At 36.7% G+C, this 19,265-nt stretch overlaps 1 protein-coding gene across 1 annotated transcript in view; it reads left to right on the top strand.

Annotated features, from left to right (window-relative positions):
* ITPR2 (inositol 1,4,5-trisphosphate receptor type 2) overlaps window positions 1-19,265 on the top strand; it is a 445,246-nt gene that overhangs the window by 298,588 nt on the left and 127,393 nt on the right. Inside the window, exons 42-45 of the mRNA XM_036889596.2 lie at window positions 1,590-1,790; window positions 4,458-4,568; window positions 7,551-7,646; window positions 9,100-9,222. Of these exons, the coding sequence (XP_036745491.2) occupies window positions 1,590-1,790; window positions 4,458-4,568; window positions 7,551-7,646; window positions 9,100-9,222 (531 nt within the window). The remainder of the gene's footprint in view (window positions 1-1,589; window positions 1,791-4,457; window positions 4,569-7,550; window positions 7,647-9,099; window positions 9,223-19,265) is intronic.

The following is a 19,265-nucleotide window of genomic DNA, read 5'->3' as shown; positions in this document are numbered from 1 at the left end:
TGCTGGCTATGAGGCTGTGTGCTTATCCCGACCCGTTCGATCTGTCCGTGTAGTAGGCAGATACATCGGATAGTGTCTGATCAACATGTTACTGATAGCAGTGTGGGAATCAAACAATTTGTAAAATAGTATTCATAAAATAGTTTTGTTTTAATAATAAATGGTAGAAGTATTCATAATAGCTCACATGTGGAAGCAATGCAAACATTACTGACAGATGAATGGAAACATGAAACATGTTGTATACGTACAATGGAGTATTCTTCAGCCTTAAAAAGGAAGTGAATTCTGACATGTGCTGTACCGTGTATGAGCCTTGGGACATTATGCTAAGTGAAATAAGTCAGCCACAAAAAAGACAAATACTGTGGGATTGCACTTATATGAGGTACTTAGAGTGGTCAAAATCATAGAGACACAATATAGAAGGGCGGATGCCAGGAGGCTTGGGGAGGAGGGAAGGGGAGTTGTTAGTAGGTATAGAGTTTCGCTTTTACTGGATGAGAGAGTTCCAGAAATTGATGGTGGTGATGGTAGCTCAACATTATGAATACATTTAATGCCACTGACGTGTACACTTAAGTATGGTTAAGATAATAAAATTTATGTGTATTTGGCCATAATAAAAAAAAACGGAAAAAAGATCACACAAAAAAACTAAAAAAAAAAGTGTTAGAAATACATTCAAATAAATAAGTAATAAATTGATGAAAACCGCTAATAAATTTCAGTGAACATCAAAAGTTTTCATCTTTGCTTACCCTTTCACCAGGCTTACTCCCCCAGAGAAATGAACTGTTAACAGGCTGTGTTTCCTTTCAGAAATTTTATGCACATATAAGCCTATTGATCTGTACATGTAAAGCTTATTTAAAAACAAGACATTATATATAGTGCTCTTCAATTTACTGTTTTCATTTAGTACTCTACCTTATTACTAAATTACTTATTACTAGAATATGTTTGTATGCATACATGAAGTACCTCATTTTTATAGCTTTGCAATATTCCAGTGTTTGAATGTGCTGTTATTTATTAAACCAATCATATTATGATGCATCTGGTATGGCTTCTAGTTTTTGCTGTTACATGCAATGTGCAGTGACCGCTTTGTGGACTTTATCAATCACCTGCCTCTATCGTAGAATAACTTTTCAGGAGTGGAGGTGTAGGTTAACTGAAAATTTTGATAGGTGCTCCCAAGTTGCCCTCCATAATGGTTGTATCATTTACTGTTTGAAATTGCACTGTCTATAAGGACTTATTTACTTGAAAATTTGATTGTTTCTTTCCCTAATGAAGTTATTTCTAGTTTCCTTTTTCCTTCTTTTCCCTCTGCTTATAGTTTTTTTTTGCCCTCTGCTTATAGTTTTAAGATAATGACATTGAGAAATGTTTGTCACTTAAGAGTCTTTTTTGTTTCCTTAAACATAGGAGAAGTTTAATGTGAACACTTTCTTAATAAGGATCAGTTCTGTTTCACATTGCCATGGGGATTCTCTCAGGTAGAAAAACGTATAGAGAGAACTGAAAACAATTAGCACAGTGATTTTTTTTAACCTCTTGGATATGTTTTCTTTTGCCTTCAGAACTTTTTGAGGAATCAAAACAACAAAACAAATTACAACCTTGTTTGTGAGACCCTTCAATTTTTGGACTGCATTTGTGGAAGTACAACGGGTGGCCTGGGCCTGTTGGGCCTCTACATCAATGAAAAGAATGTAGTGCTGGTCAACCAGACTCTGGAAAGCTTGACCGAGTATTGCCAGGGCCCATGCCATGAAAATCAGGTAATGAAAGCAGTTCGTCATGCAAAAGTATTCATGACTAATTAGCAAAAGAATCAGATTGGTGAAGGAGCCAACCTTTGTGTGCATTTGAAAGATCTTTCTTCTTGCTTTGCCAGGTATTTTTACTTTCCTAACAAAACACACAAAGACTGAATTATAGACTAGCAAATACTATGCCATATTTTTATTCAATTTCATCCTAAAAGAAAATTCCCATGAATATGTTCCAGATAAAAATCAGACTTATCAAAAAGCAAAATACATTTTTTCATCTTGCTCAGTTTTCATTTTAGTGAATCTCCAGGATTTCTGGAATAAACTCCCTCTGGCTTCTTCAGCTCTGTTATGGTGGATAGTATATATTATCTCCTGTATGTTTCACAATAAACTTAAGAAACTTAGGAAATAAGTATTATTGCTCCCATTTTGCTGAAGAATGGGTCTGACTCAGAGATTAAGTGACATTCCAGTGTCCCAGAGGGAGATAATCAATAAATTGTAGAGCCATTCTTAAAACTCAGGACTTTCGATGGAGTCTAAATAGAGTGAGTGCTCTTTTGACTGTATTATATTTTCCAAGACAAGCTTTCAACTCTCTCTTGCAGAATGTTTGCCTCTGATTCCATTTTCTTGGATATGAGGGACACAGTGTGGGAATAGAAGACAGGATGCTTGAACTAGTAATGGGAGGGAGCCACCCTCAGTTTAGGAATCGACTGTTCACATCCACTCATGTATTATGGGGCTATGATCATAGGCATGGATCCACATGGAAGAAAATGTTTTCAGATCACAAACATTTCTGGATAAAAATTTTAAAGAAACCATTGAGACCAAGCATCAGTGCTTAACATAGAAAAGAAATGTGAAAAAGCAATGTGCTTTTCTATTGCATATTATATGACATATACACACAAATATAAGTCATATATATGCACACATATGCACATAAATATATGCAGACACACATATACACACACATCCATAGATGTTGAATAAAAACACAGCAATTAATGACATACATAATTTGTTCTAGGGATACTTTTTCCCCCTCTGCAATGTGCATATGACACAGTAAAAGAGTTTATGGATTTTACCTTGGATTTTCCTGGATTGTATTTCAAACTCCTAGGGCAGTGATACAAGACAAAGTAACTGTTGATTTAAAGTTAAGGAAAAATATACACATTCAGAGATTTGGTTTTGTTGTTGGTAAAAACATGTATATCTATAATACAAAACACATATTACCCACTTTGGGTCTTAGGAGAAGATGAAATTGAGTTTTGAAAATAATTTGCTAAATCAGGTAAGAGCTACAAGTAAAAACCAATAATAAAAAGTCATGAATCCCACATACTCTTAAAGTATACTTAAACTGGACCCCATGCTCTGAAAATGTGTGGAATGAAAGAAAGTCACTAGCAAATTCCAGAAATGATCTATAAATTTATTCCATGTAAGTTTGGCAAATATTTTAATTATCAGAAGAACCTTAGGAAATATAGAAGACACTTTTCTTTTGTTTTAGGGGAATAAAAATTTCCTTGTAAAAGGGAGAAATGATGCCTATTCTGAAAACTAACAGTAATTTCAGGGTTACTTTGATTTTACTCTTTCTCATTTAACTTACCTGGGTCTCAATTTTTCAAACCCCTTGACGCTGGGTGTTACACTGTCATATGTAGTTCCACAAATTTCAACCCAGAAGTTCTTGATTTTCAAGCTCTGTCAAATGAATTAAGTTCAGAGTCCTGGCATAGTAGCCCTAACCTTCAAAATACCGATATTTATCTCAAGATATTTTACAAACTTTCCCCAAGTAAAATCGCTCTGTAAATCACTCAGGTTCAAGGAATCTGCTGAACTTTTCCTTAACTACCATAATTGGCTGGATGCCCCCCAAAACATCAAAAGGTAACTCTATTCCCTGTCTGCTGCCACCCAGCCTGTGCAGCTTCACTTGTCAGTCATGTAGCATTAAGTAGCAGCTAAATTAAAATGTTAAATCAGTACCAATAACGTTCACTTACAAATTTCAGGCATATAAGACATACTTCTTTCATAAAAAGGAATCTTTTCTTAGCCCGGAGAGATCAGATCTTAAGATTTGAATTTAGAAACTCCTCTACTGAAGGGCATATTTTATAATGTGTTGACTGAAAGCGCATTTAGCTTAACCAGTGGTCCTTGAAGTTCTATAAAAGAGTGGTTCCTTTTAGAAGATACCTGTAATACACAGTATCTCTCTCAGTGTTCATATGAAGCCATTTAATTACTATGAATCAGTGAATATACTCTGCAGAAGAATTAGTCAGACTTAAATCTTTGACTTCTTATCTTTGACTTAATCTCAGAGGTTAATCTGAATTATATTTTAAAGGTCAAAAAACTAAAGTGATTTTGTTATTTTATCTCATATGACTTCCAGTGTTTTTAAAATGTTATAAATAGAATGTTACTGTAATATTTCTGTATGGTGACTAATATCCTTATAGTTGGTAACTACACATAGTGTGGTGAGCATTTTGTAATGTGTGTAATAGTTGAATCACTATGTTGTACACTTGAAACCAATATAATTCTGTATATTAACAACATTTCAGTATAAAAAATGCTTAGAGATTTACAAAAAGAATGTTATTTGATAAACATTTTGTTTTCTAGACTTGTATTGCTACTCATGAATCTAATGGGATTGATATCATCATTGCTTTGATTCTAAATGACATAAACCCCCTTGGTAAATATCGAATGGATTTGGTTCTCCAGCTAAAGGTAAGGTAAATCCACTCTTCGGGGAGAAAACTGACCTTCTCTGTATAGCTCCTTTCCGGAGTTGACTCTAAATCTTCAAGTAGCTCTTGTAAAAACCAAGATATGATCGTATTTTCAACTAATGAATTGACAGAAAAGGGATAGGGAAAATACAGCATGTACTAACTTCCTGATAAAATATCCAGTGAGCTTTAGGGTGATGGTCCGCCGTTGCACACTTCATTGGAAGTTCTTTCAAAGTAGACCCTTTGTTTCATTACTTCCTTGAGTTTTATTTTCTGTTTTTCATTGTACAGAGGCGCAAAAAGTGTGGAACATTCATTGTCCATATGTATTTAATTCATCTTGATTACAGAACTCTAGGAAGTCACAGCAAATTACGTAAAAGGAGGCATACATTTTAGTTTTGTGGCTCCCTCCTTTCTAAAACCTGTTTTCTTTTATATTAGAATCTTATTTTTTCCCCAAATGCTATAAACCATTTTCACCCTCCCTTTTAGCAGTTGCTTTAACTTAAGCCATGCACATGCTTCCAGCCATTCCATTTATCAGAACTCTGGAACAAAAGAGCACTTAAAGAAGTTCTTCAACTTTTTGTTCAAATGGAAATAGACAAATGAATATACACCATGAGCTCTGTAAATCCCAAATACAAAGGCATATTAAATGGGATGAATTAGTAAAGACCACATTATTGTGTTTGGTGTTGAAGAGGTAGAAAAAAAGATGCATGGTTTACAATTTTTCTGTAAAGATAGGTCTATCCAATATCATAGTGAATGGATTTGACTTGAAATATATTTAAAGTATGGTTTTCCACTTAAAGAATGAGGTGTGTGTAACCTTCTAAACAACCTATGAAGCTTTGTGCATAATGGCCAATGTGAGAACAAATTTTGTAAGTCAGAATGCTATATATTGGCAAATTTTAGGAGGCTTCCATGGGTAGGATGCTTTTAATTATAAATTCTCTGTAGCTTTATAGAGATGCCATATTAAAAATGTTAAGATCCTGTTAATCGCCCCTAAATTTAACTGCTTAATCATTTATAATTTTAAGTATTCCTAACTATACTCATTTCCTATGCAGTTTTATGAATTTTTCCTACTTACGTCTTTTCCTTTACTTTTTAATTTACATTTCATAACTGACCTGTGACTATGAAGTACTACATTTATAAATAGACAGGGTTTTGGGTTTTTTGGGGGGCCTGTAGCTTCCTTTGGAAAAAAATTTCTCCATTAACAGTAACACACAGTTGATTTCTAAGTGTATGCAGGCTCTTGTACTTTCACATTGATTCAGATTTCAGTAAGCCACTTACAAGATTTCTGTTCTTCCAGCAGGGTACGAAAGAGAAGCTTGGTTAGGGAAAATATCATCTTGCCAATATCATTCTGAAATTGGATGTGTTTTTAAACTATTATGTATTGGGCCTGCCGAGTGAGGTTCATTAGAGAATACTGTTAGTGTTGCCAAGCTTTTAGCTCTGAATTCTATGGGGTCAGTTCAGATCACTCTAGGGATTTAAACTCTCCACTGATCCTGAAACCTTATTTTTTTTTTTCTAGGTATGTTGTTTGCACATGATGTTAGATTATAAAAATGGATTTTAAGATTGGTACAAATCTGTAAAGATTGAAAATGGAACCAAAAGATAATAATGCCTCCCCCACAAAATACTAAAACCTTTGCAGGATGGGTCATTGAAATTGGTGTCATCATTACCATCATCATTTTACTAATGTTAATCGTTTTAAGATAGTCTGTAGGCTGTACTTTGAAGGAAAATACAGTTGGATAGTGCTTGGTATTAAAACTCCTTAATAAAATTAATTTTCAGAACTTTAACAAATTTGTGTGGTGATCGTCTTCCACCAAACGGCTGACTCAGTTTAAGTTTTTATGCTGTAAGATGTTGAGTCATTTTAAGATGCTTCTTAGAGCGTGTTAAAGCCATTTGACTCTACTGCTCTTGTGCTTGTATGTAAGATTGTGTGTGGAGGCTGAGTTTTTTATCTAAATGAATTTTTCAAAAACACTGTAGAAATATATCCTGGGTAAGTTTTTATCATCTTGCAGTTTGCCACAATTCTAGAGCAATGCTATTGAAAACACAGTGTAAAGAACCATGTTTCCAGATGTTGAGGATACTATGCTTTGTGTCATAAGACTTCCTATAACTCTGAGGTACCCATTTTAGATTGTGAATCAACTGTAGCCGCAGTAGTTTTGATATCTGTAGGTAAAAATGTTTGAGACAATGTATCTATAAACCAAGTTAGAAACATCAGAGACAGCATAAATTACTTTCATTCCCTAGCAAATGAAAATGGAAAATATTATTCTCCTATTACCCAGGTAGGAAACATGGTACATATATGCTGTCATATAGTGAGACTAATAAGCCATTATCAATGATTTTATATTTTACATCTAGCTCATAAATTTATACTTGGATAGATTAATTCTCAGTTATTATTTCTCAAACTTATTTAAAGTTTTGATTTGCTAATGTGTATTAATGTTTCATGTTAAAAACAATTGTGCTTAATTCTTTAAATTATGTACCATTTCTGTAAAATAGGTCATTGATACTGGCTCACCTTACTGTCTTAATGTACTTAATGGCACATTAAAATATCATACTAAAACGTCACACAAATGCCTCTTGAAGGAATAGTGAAGGGAAATATAATATTTTAATGCATAATGTATAAAGTCAATTTTAAAACACCTTTTCACCAATATTTAAAATAGCCCATTTAACATATCTCTCATGATTCCTTATTTTTTATTTTGTGTTGACAATAAAGTAAAGCATTCTATTTTAAAATGTTAATAAGCCAAGCAAAATTAGCACTTTAACATTGTCTGATTAAAAACAATGGTCCTGGTAATCTCAATTAAAACAAATGCAGGGGGATCGATAATCCATGAAATAGACTTTTGGTGTACATTAACTCAATCTATGTTCCTAGAACAATGCCTCCAAGCTCCTGCTGGCCATTATGGAAAGCAGACATGACAGCGAAAATGCAGAAAGAATTCTTTTTAACATGAGACCCAGGGAACTGGTAAGAAAACTTTGAAAGTTGCGTTAATAATATGTAATCTGAAAGGGATAAATTGACATTACGCATGTCAGCAAGAATGTGGTGCCTATCACTGCTCGACTGAGGTATGGCGGCGCGTCATGCCCCACCGTTCGGAACACCTCGGAAGGCCCATGAGGGCAAAGGCCTGTGTCACCGGGGTCCTCGCGACTGCCCTGGAATTCTCCACTCCAAGGGCTTTTCTTAACTAGATTGTCACATTCACTACCTGTGAGTTGTTTTTGCTAGAAAAAAGCGTTTGCTTGAGTTTGTGTGCTAGAGTATATGAGGAAGATATGTAATAGATATTTGTACCCCTCAAAAATTTCATTTATAGTTTTTTCTGACCAAGAAAAGTAAAATCAGCAGCTTTTGCACCTGTTCTTATCAGTGAACTGCTGCGCAGTACGTGGCCTGGAGGACATTGTGCGGAGACTGATAGGCATTCCACAGGACTCATTAGAGGGTCTTCCGACTGTCGCCGTTGTCTTTTCCTCCTCACTTGCGACATGAAGTTGTGAAGTAATTCTGGCAGGCCCTACAAGCGCTGGGTTCCAGAAGCATTGAGCACATGCCCAACCCGAAAAGCTCAGGGCCCCGTCGACCAAGTCCCAGTCTGATGAGACCCCTGTCGGTGCTGTGGGGAAATCTGTGGAAGGCTCTTTTGCCCTCTCCTTAATAGTACGGAATGGAGTCAAGGAGGGCAGATAAAGAGAAAGATAAGGTGTGGTTTAATTCAACATTTATTTAATGAGAGCCACCTCTCTACAAGGCAGTGGGCTAAGGGGACAAGACATTTCCTGTTATATGGTCATCAAATGGGCCAATGGGTTATATATTTATTCAGCAATAGCGCTGCACCATAGCCCTTTGAAAATACTATTTCCTCTGCCAACAGCACCTTTTTGGGGTCCATCCTCACCTCTTGCCTGAGTTAGAGCCCTGCCTTGTGCTTCCTTAGCGCCCCACACGTGACCTGGCGGAAGGATTGTGTGTTCGCCTTTTGACTTGCTGACTCCCCCAATGGACAGTAAGCTCCCTGAGGGCAGCTGCTCTGTTTTATCCATTGTTGGGTCCTCAGTGCAAAGCATGATGTCCAGCACCTTATGGCCTTGTTACCTACCTAGTGCACCCTTAATACCCACTTACTATTATTAATACACATGGATGCTTGTCAGGGTTCCAGAGTCCCCTAATTCACGGGAACTTTGGCACTACCAACATTCAAAAATAAAAGCAAAATTTTCCAAGGGAATATTGTAGGAAAATACTTCCATGTTCATTTAAATAATGTTTGCAAAGACATTTTCATTTATTTTATACTTTACAAGTCTTAGGAGGCTTTCCAGTTTTGAATGACACCACATAAACAGCGTCAGGTGTATGTGTGTGTGTGTGATTTCCAACCTTGTTGTTCCTGTTTGTTTTTTGACAGGTGGATGTGATGAAGAACGCCTATAACCAAGGGTTGGAATGCAGTCATGGGGATGATGAGGGTGGAGATGATGGTGTTTCCCCAAAAGACGTTGGACATAATATCTATATTCTGGCCCATCAGGTGTTATATTTTATATCTTTATATTATTCTGCTAATCTTCTCAATCATATATCAAGTTCTAGTCTCTTCATTTATTTCGCACTTGCCCCTCTTACCCCCCTTGCCCCTGGCCAAGGAGGGAAAAGCTGCCGGATCTCCTTGTTCTGCCCACAGGGCTGTGCTAGGTGCTGATCCACAAGAAAACAGTACTTGGCACCAAACACCATTGGGCCAGGAAGGAGGAGATGGTCCCAGTGTCAGAACCTAAGGAACAGGTAAACCTTAGCAGCAAGTGTAAGTCTTTAAGGAGGGAAAAAGAGAGGCTGAGAAGACAGAGTGTGAAGCAAGGAGGTGCATCTGATCTGGTCTGACCGGGGCAAACCTTGCAGTGACTTCTGACCTCTTTGAATTGTAGGCTGGCATGCTTCCTGCAGAAGCCATCACGTGGCAGCCTCTAATTGGCTTCAGTTGGACTTCTAGAATGAGGCCAAATTTTAAATTCTTTTGAAGGAACCATTTCCATTTTTTGTAACTTATGAAAACAGGTGCTTGATATTTGTTATTTGATAAATTTAATTCCACTAAGTGGATGAAGATCCACTTAAATTTGCACCTTCTAATTCAGATTTGTTTAGAAGGTAAAAGTTTTAAATGTACAATGCCACTTTGATTTTGTCTATGGTAGCTCCCTCTTTTTTGCAGAATAAAGTCCAAACTTTGTGGACTTCCCCAGTCTTTGGTCATTTTCTACCATTGACAGTCTCCCTTTTCCTGCTTTCCCACCTTATCAGTTAATTAACAAACACTGATTGATACAAGGTAAGATTCTGAGCACATTTACTCAAAAAAATTTTTTTTTAATTTTTCTTTCATTGAGATGTAAAAATTGACATACAGCACTGTATAAGTTCAAGGTGTTAAAAGATTGCTCTTTACATTTCCTGCTCTTCTTTATCCTTTGTAGAACTGTATAATATATATAAGCAAGTATAATTTTTACAAAAGATTCAGGGAAGGAGTCAAATTTGAAAAGCTATTAACAAAACAAGCTGCTGTTGTTTTGTATTATAGTTGGATCATTGAAAAGGTTTTTAAAACTCTCATTGTATAGCAAATGCCTATGTAAGACAGAAAAAGATAAGGGCAGATGGGTTATAGCTAGAAAGACAAAAGAAAAGTTTACGTATTTAGGAACTGAGAGCTAAGATGAAGGACAAGTTGAAGGAAGCAGAACACAGAGATTTAGGATGTAGAAAAGGTGTAGTTTTAGAAAGAAAGATAAATCAGGTGCCAGGAATTGAGTCAAGTTGGAAAAGGAATGCTTCGAGATTGAATGTAAGTAGAAGAGAAAAAAAATATGAGGATTAAAATCATATTGGCTACTGGAACAAATACAGAAATGTGGTGGCACAGCACGTGTCCATGGGCAAGGAATTACTTCAGAAGCTGTAGCATTGTGGAAGGAAGTCAGCACAGAAGAGTAGGGCTGAGTATCAGTAATAGATTTTAGAAGAAGGAAGTAGGGAAATGTAGCCACCCATGTATTCTTGGCTGAGAGCTGGTCTTGTTCTGTCTCAGGAGGTTATCCCTCCATATAAATGAGCAGTTTTGTGAACCAGACCTGCTCCTGTAGCTTTGAAGTGGGAAATGACATCCCACACCAGCTACGTTGGCCCTGGAAACAGTGGAGTGGTAGGTGTTTGAGCCAGATCACCCCACATCCACGAAGGAGAAGTTTAAAAACACAAACTCAGATTACCAGTATAATACAGGTCACAATAAAAGCATCAAGGTCAAGGGAAGACTTGCCCAAGGAGGGGGATTTCAGAAGTAGTAACATAGGAACATGGGATTAAAAACAACTGACTGACAAGAAGAGATAAGACAATGGATGTGAAAATGGCTTGAATGGATATTTAGAGGTTTCTTGATTTCCTAAAACTAAAATGTTGGACAAGCAGAAGTTTGCAGAGGTGGGATGGCATGACATATAGACGCACATAAATAAAGCCAGAGCGAGAAAGAATGTCAAGACTGAGTAAGGGGAAGGAGATTCTGAATTACTAAATGCTTTAAGCCTTGAGATTAAACTATAAGGGTATAAATACCAAATGAGAGTCCCCATGGGGCCTTTTAGGAACTCAAAGAGGGGACGGGGGCAGCCAAGTCTACGAAACAGCTGTATGTAACTGACAGTCTAGAGTTAAGCAACTGTCTTATTTTCCTAGAGCGACAGAGAGAGTTAGCTTTCCACTTTCTAAGGGTATTCTCTGGGCTGGCTCCTCTAATTTTCTATGAAAAATTCAGTTTCCACTCACAGAGAAGAACCCACTGTGCTCTTTGGATTTTTCTACAAGTGACCCGTTTGGCTTTCTCTAGGCCAGGGTATTATATTTGGTTTCTTGGGAGGCCAATCGTATTTGCTGGGCTCCTTATGACTCTGTTGTGCAAACAGCTGGCACACCGAGGCACAAACACAAGAGTGGTGGTTATCAGCTTTGCTCCAGAAGAGGCCACGTAGCCGTGCTCCAAAGGCTCGGCCGGGTCCAGGTCTGCTATTTTCATGGTAGATGAGGAGTCATTTGGCTGCAGCCTGCTGATGACCGTGCAGATTGGCTTCTGTCTGCACGGTTCAGTAATTCCAAAACCGAGGCTCAACTTCCTCCTTGTTTTACTATAATCATCTTTTGTACAGACAGTTTATTTTGGTGCCCTCAGACTTTCAATTTTTGTTGTTAATTCTTTTCGTGGTAGTGAGGTAGTTCTGCTTTTTTCCACTGTGACATCCTTTATCGCCCTTCCTGTGGTTGGTGTTACAAGAAACAAATAATGCTTCTTGTAAGTGTCTTGTCTGATCTACATATAACTATAAATACATCAAAAAGGGAATTTCTTAAGTTCCAGTACCATAGTATCGTGCAGAGTATTTCCTTACAGCTCAGCTCTGTGTCCTTTCTGACCTTCTGTCCTCCACATGCTTTCCTTACGCTTGTCTGCTCCAGTCCTGGTCTTTCATATTATGCTCTCTTCTGGTTCCTTCTCTTCTTTCCTTTTTTTCTGTAAAACAGTCACTGCCTACATTCTGGAACACTGTTCTGTACTTAGTGTATATTTAACATCTAAGAAACCATATTGTTTCTCTGGCCTCACGTAGCAGTTTCTATTTTTCTGTCTGAAACCCTTTTTTATTTTTCCCACAGCTTCATTGAGATGTAATTGACATATAACATTGTGTAAATTTAAGGTGTACAACATGTTAATTTGATACATTTGTGTATTGCAAAGTGATAATCACTATATCATTAGCTCCATCCCATCACATAATTACCATTTCATTTATGTGAACATTTAAGGTCTACTCTCTTAGCAGCATTTAAGTATATGATACAGTATTTTTAGCCATAATCACCAATCACCATACTATACATTAAATACCCAGAACTTGTTAATCTTACAACTGGAAGTTGGTACATTTTGTCTAATATCCCCATTCCCCCCACTCCCCATTTCTTGGTAATCACCAGTCCACTCTCTTTCTCCTGAGTCCAACATTTTTAGATTCCACGTGTAAGTGATGATGGCACACAGTGTTTGTCTTTCTCTGACCTGCTTATTATTAGCATAATGTCCTCAAAGTCCATCCATGTTGTTGCAAATGGCAGGGTTTCCCTCCTTCTCATGGCTGAATAATATTCCACTGTGTGCACTCGTGTGTGCACACACGCACACACACACACACCACGTTTTCTTCATCCATTCATGCACTGATGGATACTTCTGTTGTTTCCATATCTTGGCTATTATGAATAATGTTGCAGTGAACATGTGAGACCCTCAAGAATTAAGGAGTTTATGGAAAATACTATATGTTTTGCATGGTGGAGAGAAGTATTAGACAGTAAGCCTGTGGAAAGCAAAAGTAACCCCTGGCCCATAAGGCAAGAAAGAATGGATCACTTTAATTGGCTATATGAAGTTATTTTTTAAATATAGGCTTTAAAAATTTTCATGAGCATTTTCACATATCACTAAATGGCTTAAAACATAATTTTAATGTCTGCGTAATCATTCACCATTTGAATGTACCATAATTTATTTAATGACTCCTGATTATATATTTAGGTTTCTAATGTTTTTGATACTATACATTATGCTATGATTAACATCCTTACACATTAATCTTTGTCTGCTACACTAATAATTTCCCTGGGATAAATTCCAAGAAGTTTAATTACAGGTCACAGGGTAGTAACTATTTTATGGTTCTTGATGCATATTAAAGAATTGTTTTTCCCAGTGGGCAATGGTGCTTATCTTAGTAAATCCTAAAATTACTACCATTTAAGAAATATCTTTGCCAAACCTAAAGTTTTTGGAACATATTGACCACTCCACAAATGTTGGTTGAATTAATTAATGAATCATAGGTGAAAGGAGGTCTCATTTGCATTCACATCTTTTGGATTACCAATAAAATGGACCACCTTTCAGTGTTATTTGGTCAGTTCTATTTTTTTGTGAATTATTTGAAAACGTTTCCATTCTTCTGGCGGGGTTCATTTCTTTTTAGTGAATTTTAATGTAGGTAACAAATCATAGTCATTGTAGTTCTATTTATTTCCTGATTCATTTGCTTTTTAATTAATGATAATTTTCTGCCATTAAAACTATCTGTTAAACACTTGCCATTAAAACTGGTAAACACTCACCTAGATTTTTTTGTATGTTGAGTGAATTCAGTTTTGTTTTTAATCACATCATCTTCCATGTCTTAGTGCAGAAATAATAAAAAGGCAAGTCCCGTCTCTAAAGATGCAGTCTAAGATTTAGTAGTAACAGCAGTCCTTGAGGGCAAGGTTTGTAGGAATTCCCTGAGTGTGGTGTAGAGTCTCGGTCACAGAGAGAACTTTAGTAGAAGAGATCACAGGTCAATCCAGACCATGCTCAGGGCCAGAGAGAGCATGTGAATGAGTGTTGTGGGGGCAGGTGAGGGCAGGACAATCTGATGATCCTCTTGCAAAGCACACAGCCATTGCTCACCTCTGCTGACTTTCCAGTTGGGATTGCAGACCCTGGAATTCCACTTCTTTCATTATTTCAAAAGAAGCCTACATTTGAGACTTTTGAGAAATGTGTAATCTCCTAATATTTTAAAGTTGATAGCTCATTCAAAATCTTTAAAACTATTGAACAGTCCAAACAAAACCTACCTGCAAGTGGAGTGTAGCCCATAAGCCGTATTTGCTGTTTGGGGAGTCAAGGATCCCAATTTCTCATTCCTTCTTCAACTGTGTGTATTTGTTGAGGTTTTACTAGGCGTTGTGCTGGATAGAAGGAAGGTAGCGGTGAAGAAGCGCAGGGTGAGAGCAGCTCTCGGGGAATGTCCCTGCTGGCTGGGAGCAATAAACAGCAGACAGACCTGGAAGCAGCTGGTGGAACAGACTGTGTAGAGGATGACAGTGGGGTGTGAGAAGAGACAGTAATGAGGTACATTATAAACTGGGTGTTCAGAAGGGTTTTCTCGAGTTAAGATTGAAGCTAGATCTAAGTGAGAAAGCAAAAGTCAGTAACGAGGTGGTGTGGGGGAGTATCTTAGTGTCTTGAAAGTGGTAATGAGCTTGGCATGCTTAGAGGAACAAAAGACATGGATAGCTGGACACTCAGCCAGCGATTAGCATTTGAATATATAATAATCAGATACAATGCACCTGAGGTTCACTTATCGTTGAGATAGTCATTCATGAACATTTATTGAGCACCTCTTATGTCAGGCATTGTTTTAGTTGCTAAGACGAAAAGAAGAATAAGGATGCCATCAAGAAGCTCACAATTAAGTGTGTGAAGGGGAGAGGGAGACAGCTAAATCATTATAATTTAAATTACTTTTGTTAAAATGGAGGTATGCACAAGATATACTTCCCTTAGGAGTCAGGAGAAGAATCACGGAAGAAGTGACACTTAAACTTAATCTGGAAGGATAGAGGTCATGGGGGAGAACATTCCAAACAGAGGACAAACTTCTGCAAAAATGTACCACAGATACTGCTGAGAAAGGAACTTCTTTTGGGAATGTTGGTAGGAATCTTGTGTATTATCTACTTATGTCTTTATATGAAATAAACTACAAAAATTTGAATTAAGTCAGCATCTTTGATAACTCTAATGACCGTGACTATAGGCATTTAACAAATGTTGCATGAATGAATCAGTGAATGACTAAAGCACGATATAGTCTAGAATTTTAGTATTTTATAATTTAGGTATTGTAAGAAAATATGGAATGAAGACTTTTTTCCCTGTTATCATTATCATGATCACAGTTAACGATATAATTTCCCACTGGAGTACAAATCCTTGTGCTCAGTATTTTCTGGTCCTATGCCAAGTCCATACCTACCATATAGTAGACATTGAAGAAGAATTTGGGGGAATAATTTCTTGCAAAAAATGCATGCATACTGATAATGTTTTTTATATAATACAGGTACTATGTAAGATTAATAGCATCCTACCAAGCTGATATTAGTATTCTGGCATTCAAGGATCTTACTCAACTGCTACAAACTTTGTCTTGAATTTTGTAAATCTCTCTTTGCAAATGACCTTAGCCAACTCTGTATAGATAGGGCCCTGTGATCTCTTCTTTCATGCCAGGCACTTCTTTCTTTCTTATATGATGGTACCCTCCTTTGAACTAATCAGCTATTTCCTCTTGTTCTTAAAACTTGTGTTGGTATCACCTTAGTTCCTCTAAGATCTAAGGTGAGGCCTACTCACCCCATTTCCTAGGAAAATTCCAAATAGCAATGATCTTTTCTTTGTTTTAAATTTTTTTATCTACTTTATTTACCCAAAACTACATACATCCATACCTTCTCACTACCTGTGTGTCATCCTAGAGTTGTTCTCTATTTCACATATATGGGTCTTGGCTATTTCATTAGTCATAGATTCACAAAATCTGGGCACCCCTGGGGCCTCATTAAAAAAAAAAAAAAAGAAACTGCACACACACAAAAAATTATGGGGAAGAAATGCCTAGGCATAATAGATGTAAATCATCTAATAGGCCCCTACGTATCTTTCACCAAGCAACAAAGAACTTTTGGATTATTGCCATTTAGATGACCTCTCAAATTCACAGTTAGTGGAGCAATAAAAAATGCAATTCAGGAAATGGGTTGAAATTGGACTCTCTAATTGTTTCTTTGGTGTAAAGATCACGAAGCCAAATTCAGTAAAAGCAATTATTTTTTGGCTTCACATTTCATGTTTGGGAGATATATATTTATTTCTGAGTGACATAATTATTAGAGCATCCATCTAAATTCTAGCAATGTAGAAGACCTTTGCTATATCTTTGGCATCTCCTTATGTCTGCTCTGACTTCAAGCATATCCAAGAAATTCAAGTCTTAGCCAAGTTAGAGATATTGGCTAGGCTGCTTCTATATATATATTTTTTCCATACAGGAAAATACATAGCATTTCCTAACTATTTTAGGCCCTTGGTTTGTTATCCTGTTCCCAGCCAAAGCCATTATCTCTTTCTTTCTTGAAGGAGAGAGAGAGAGAGAGAGAGAGAGTGAGTATGGTGGAGATGGCCATTGTGTTTCAAGGACTGGGATTCTTCTTGTCGTGCTGAAGGAACTTGCTGGATGTCCTGATGGTCCTCATTTGTTGATTTCTTTTCTCATATGTTCTCATAGCTGCAATTGTTGAGCTATATTCATTTTAAGAGATACGCATATACATTACTCTAAATAGCTACATTTTAATTTATATGAAGTCATATGAAATGTATATATTACTCAGAGTTCTTAAAATGCTCTCCTTAGGGACTTAGTCTGCTTCACCCCTTTGCAGCTTCTATGTTCTTATGCTAATAAGTAGTAATCAGCATCGCTTCGTTTACTTTATTTGTAGAAACAGGAAGATGGATTTCTAATTGGATACATAACTTCCATCTTTAATATCTTTGAAGGATTTTAAGTAACTTACAATTACTTCATCTTTATTATTGCTTGTAGTGCAGAAAGGAGAAAACACAGCTGAGTTTTTCAGCTCACAGAGGCACTTGTGGCTCAGTAACACATTGGCTGGAATATTGTGCAAACAGTTGAACTATTATTCACCCTTGCACCCTGTATTTCCTCCACTAGCTGATTACATCACTCAACTTCTCTGACTTCAGCTTTCTCACCTGTATAAATATGATGGCTATCCATGAGCTATTTTTGCAAAGAAACTCAGAGACCTCTGGACAATAGAGTGTGGGCCATGGTGGTTCTTTTCTTGGATTAGATTATGTTTTAGATCATGTAAATTATGTAATGAAGGAACTAATCAGCTATGGGATATTTATGTATTTTTTTGTACCCTACCTACTTATAAAAGGAATTTGTGGTTGAATAAGAAATGGCCTGTTATAATTAGAGTGTTAGAATTCAAGATCAAAAGTCTTGAGAAGCAAAAGGAATCTAAGTATGCTGAGGATCTTGGCTAGTCTTGTTTATCAGTGGTAGCTCCGAGTTTCTTGGTAACTAAGAGTGAAAAACAATGAGCAATCCAGTCAATACCTATATTCTTTATTAATCACCAACTTTTTGCTGGTATTTAATTCTAAAAGGAATTTATACAGGGGCATAGGTCAGCACAGTGGACAGTGTTTTCTGAACGGTTCTGCAGAGCACACCAGATTGAAAAAAATGCACATAGTTGTTTTTCAGTCCTTGGGGATAAATAATAATCAGCACTTCAGAGTTATAATCAGGAGTGAATATACATAACCTTGAGGTGTGTACAATGCAACAGTCATTGTGAAAATAGATATGTAAGGTCATGTCATGGGGAGATTTTGAAAAATGTAGAAACTTTCCAATATCTGAACTTAGTTGAAAAAAAAAAACCTTTTAAATATCAAGACTTCATCTTATTACATTACAGAAAATAGCATCACTCTAATTGCCCAGCTGTGTGAAAACCTGCTGTTAGTCTGGCAATAAGTAGGTAGAAATATGAGCAACTAAAGGAACTTTGCCTTAAAACTTGACATAATTGCAAGTTTTCTTTCCTAAAACAAATAAATCCAGGATCAGTTATTTCCCCCCCATCGTAAGATATTTTTCAGTGTCCTACCACTAAGCTGTTTGAGGTAATAAAATATGTGATTATTAACTAATATTATTTTGAACATTAATTATTCTGTGTTTCTTGGCAACTAAGGCAAAAAAAGAAATACTTAAGTTACATGATTCGTATATAATGCAAAAAAAACACACACACCCCATACTGATTATTACTGAAATACAAATTTTCTTTGTACTTAATTCTAAGAGGATTTTATTGAGGGAACCCTTATGTAGTAATGTTAATTACTGGTGGTGTGACAGATGTTTAGATTATAGGCCTTCCTCACTAACATAATTTCATAATAAAAAATGTCTATCAGACACCAGATTTAGAAAAAAAAAATACCTTAGTTGTATTATTGCCATGAATTCTCTGTGGTAGAAGAGGTCATATTTCTAATTAAAGTTGTAACATAATATAAAGTTTGATAATTTTCCTTTCCAATAACATCTCTGCACATACATTCAGTGTCTGTTCAGAGCCCAGTGCATAGGAAATGCTCCATAAATGGTAAGGCTGATCAGAATTAACTTCATGACTTTCTCCAGCTAAAACCATTCTTAATGCGCTCTGTGTTCTGTGTGTATTTCTTGGTCACCAACTATAAACAGGCTTTGTTCTCAGTGCTGGGGATAAAGTAGTGTGCAGACAGACCAGATCTCCACCCTCAGTGAGCTTACATTCTCGTGGGACTGTCTCCCTCTGCTGTTATCACATTGTCTGTTCCTTTAGGGCTGGTATGTGATAGTCATCAATTGTGCTACGCACAGGGAATGAATGGGATATGAAAATGAGATATAGTTTGTACCCTCTTTATTACAAGGAGACATCAAAACAATCACGTTGTGGCAAGTCCTGTGGAAGACATGTGTCTGGGGTGCTCTGGTCTCCGGTTAGGAGTATGGGTGGGAAAGTGAGCAGGTGGCAGAGACA

The sequence above is a fragment of the Manis pentadactyla genome, chromosome 14 (assembly GCF_030020395.1).
Source record: "Manis pentadactyla isolate mManPen7 chromosome 14, mManPen7.hap1, whole genome shotgun sequence".
Taxonomy (NCBI): domain Eukaryota; kingdom Metazoa; phylum Chordata; class Mammalia; order Pholidota; family Manidae; genus Manis; species Manis pentadactyla.
Note: the sequence above shows the minus strand (reverse complement) of the source record. Positions and strands in the feature narration are given on the sequence as shown.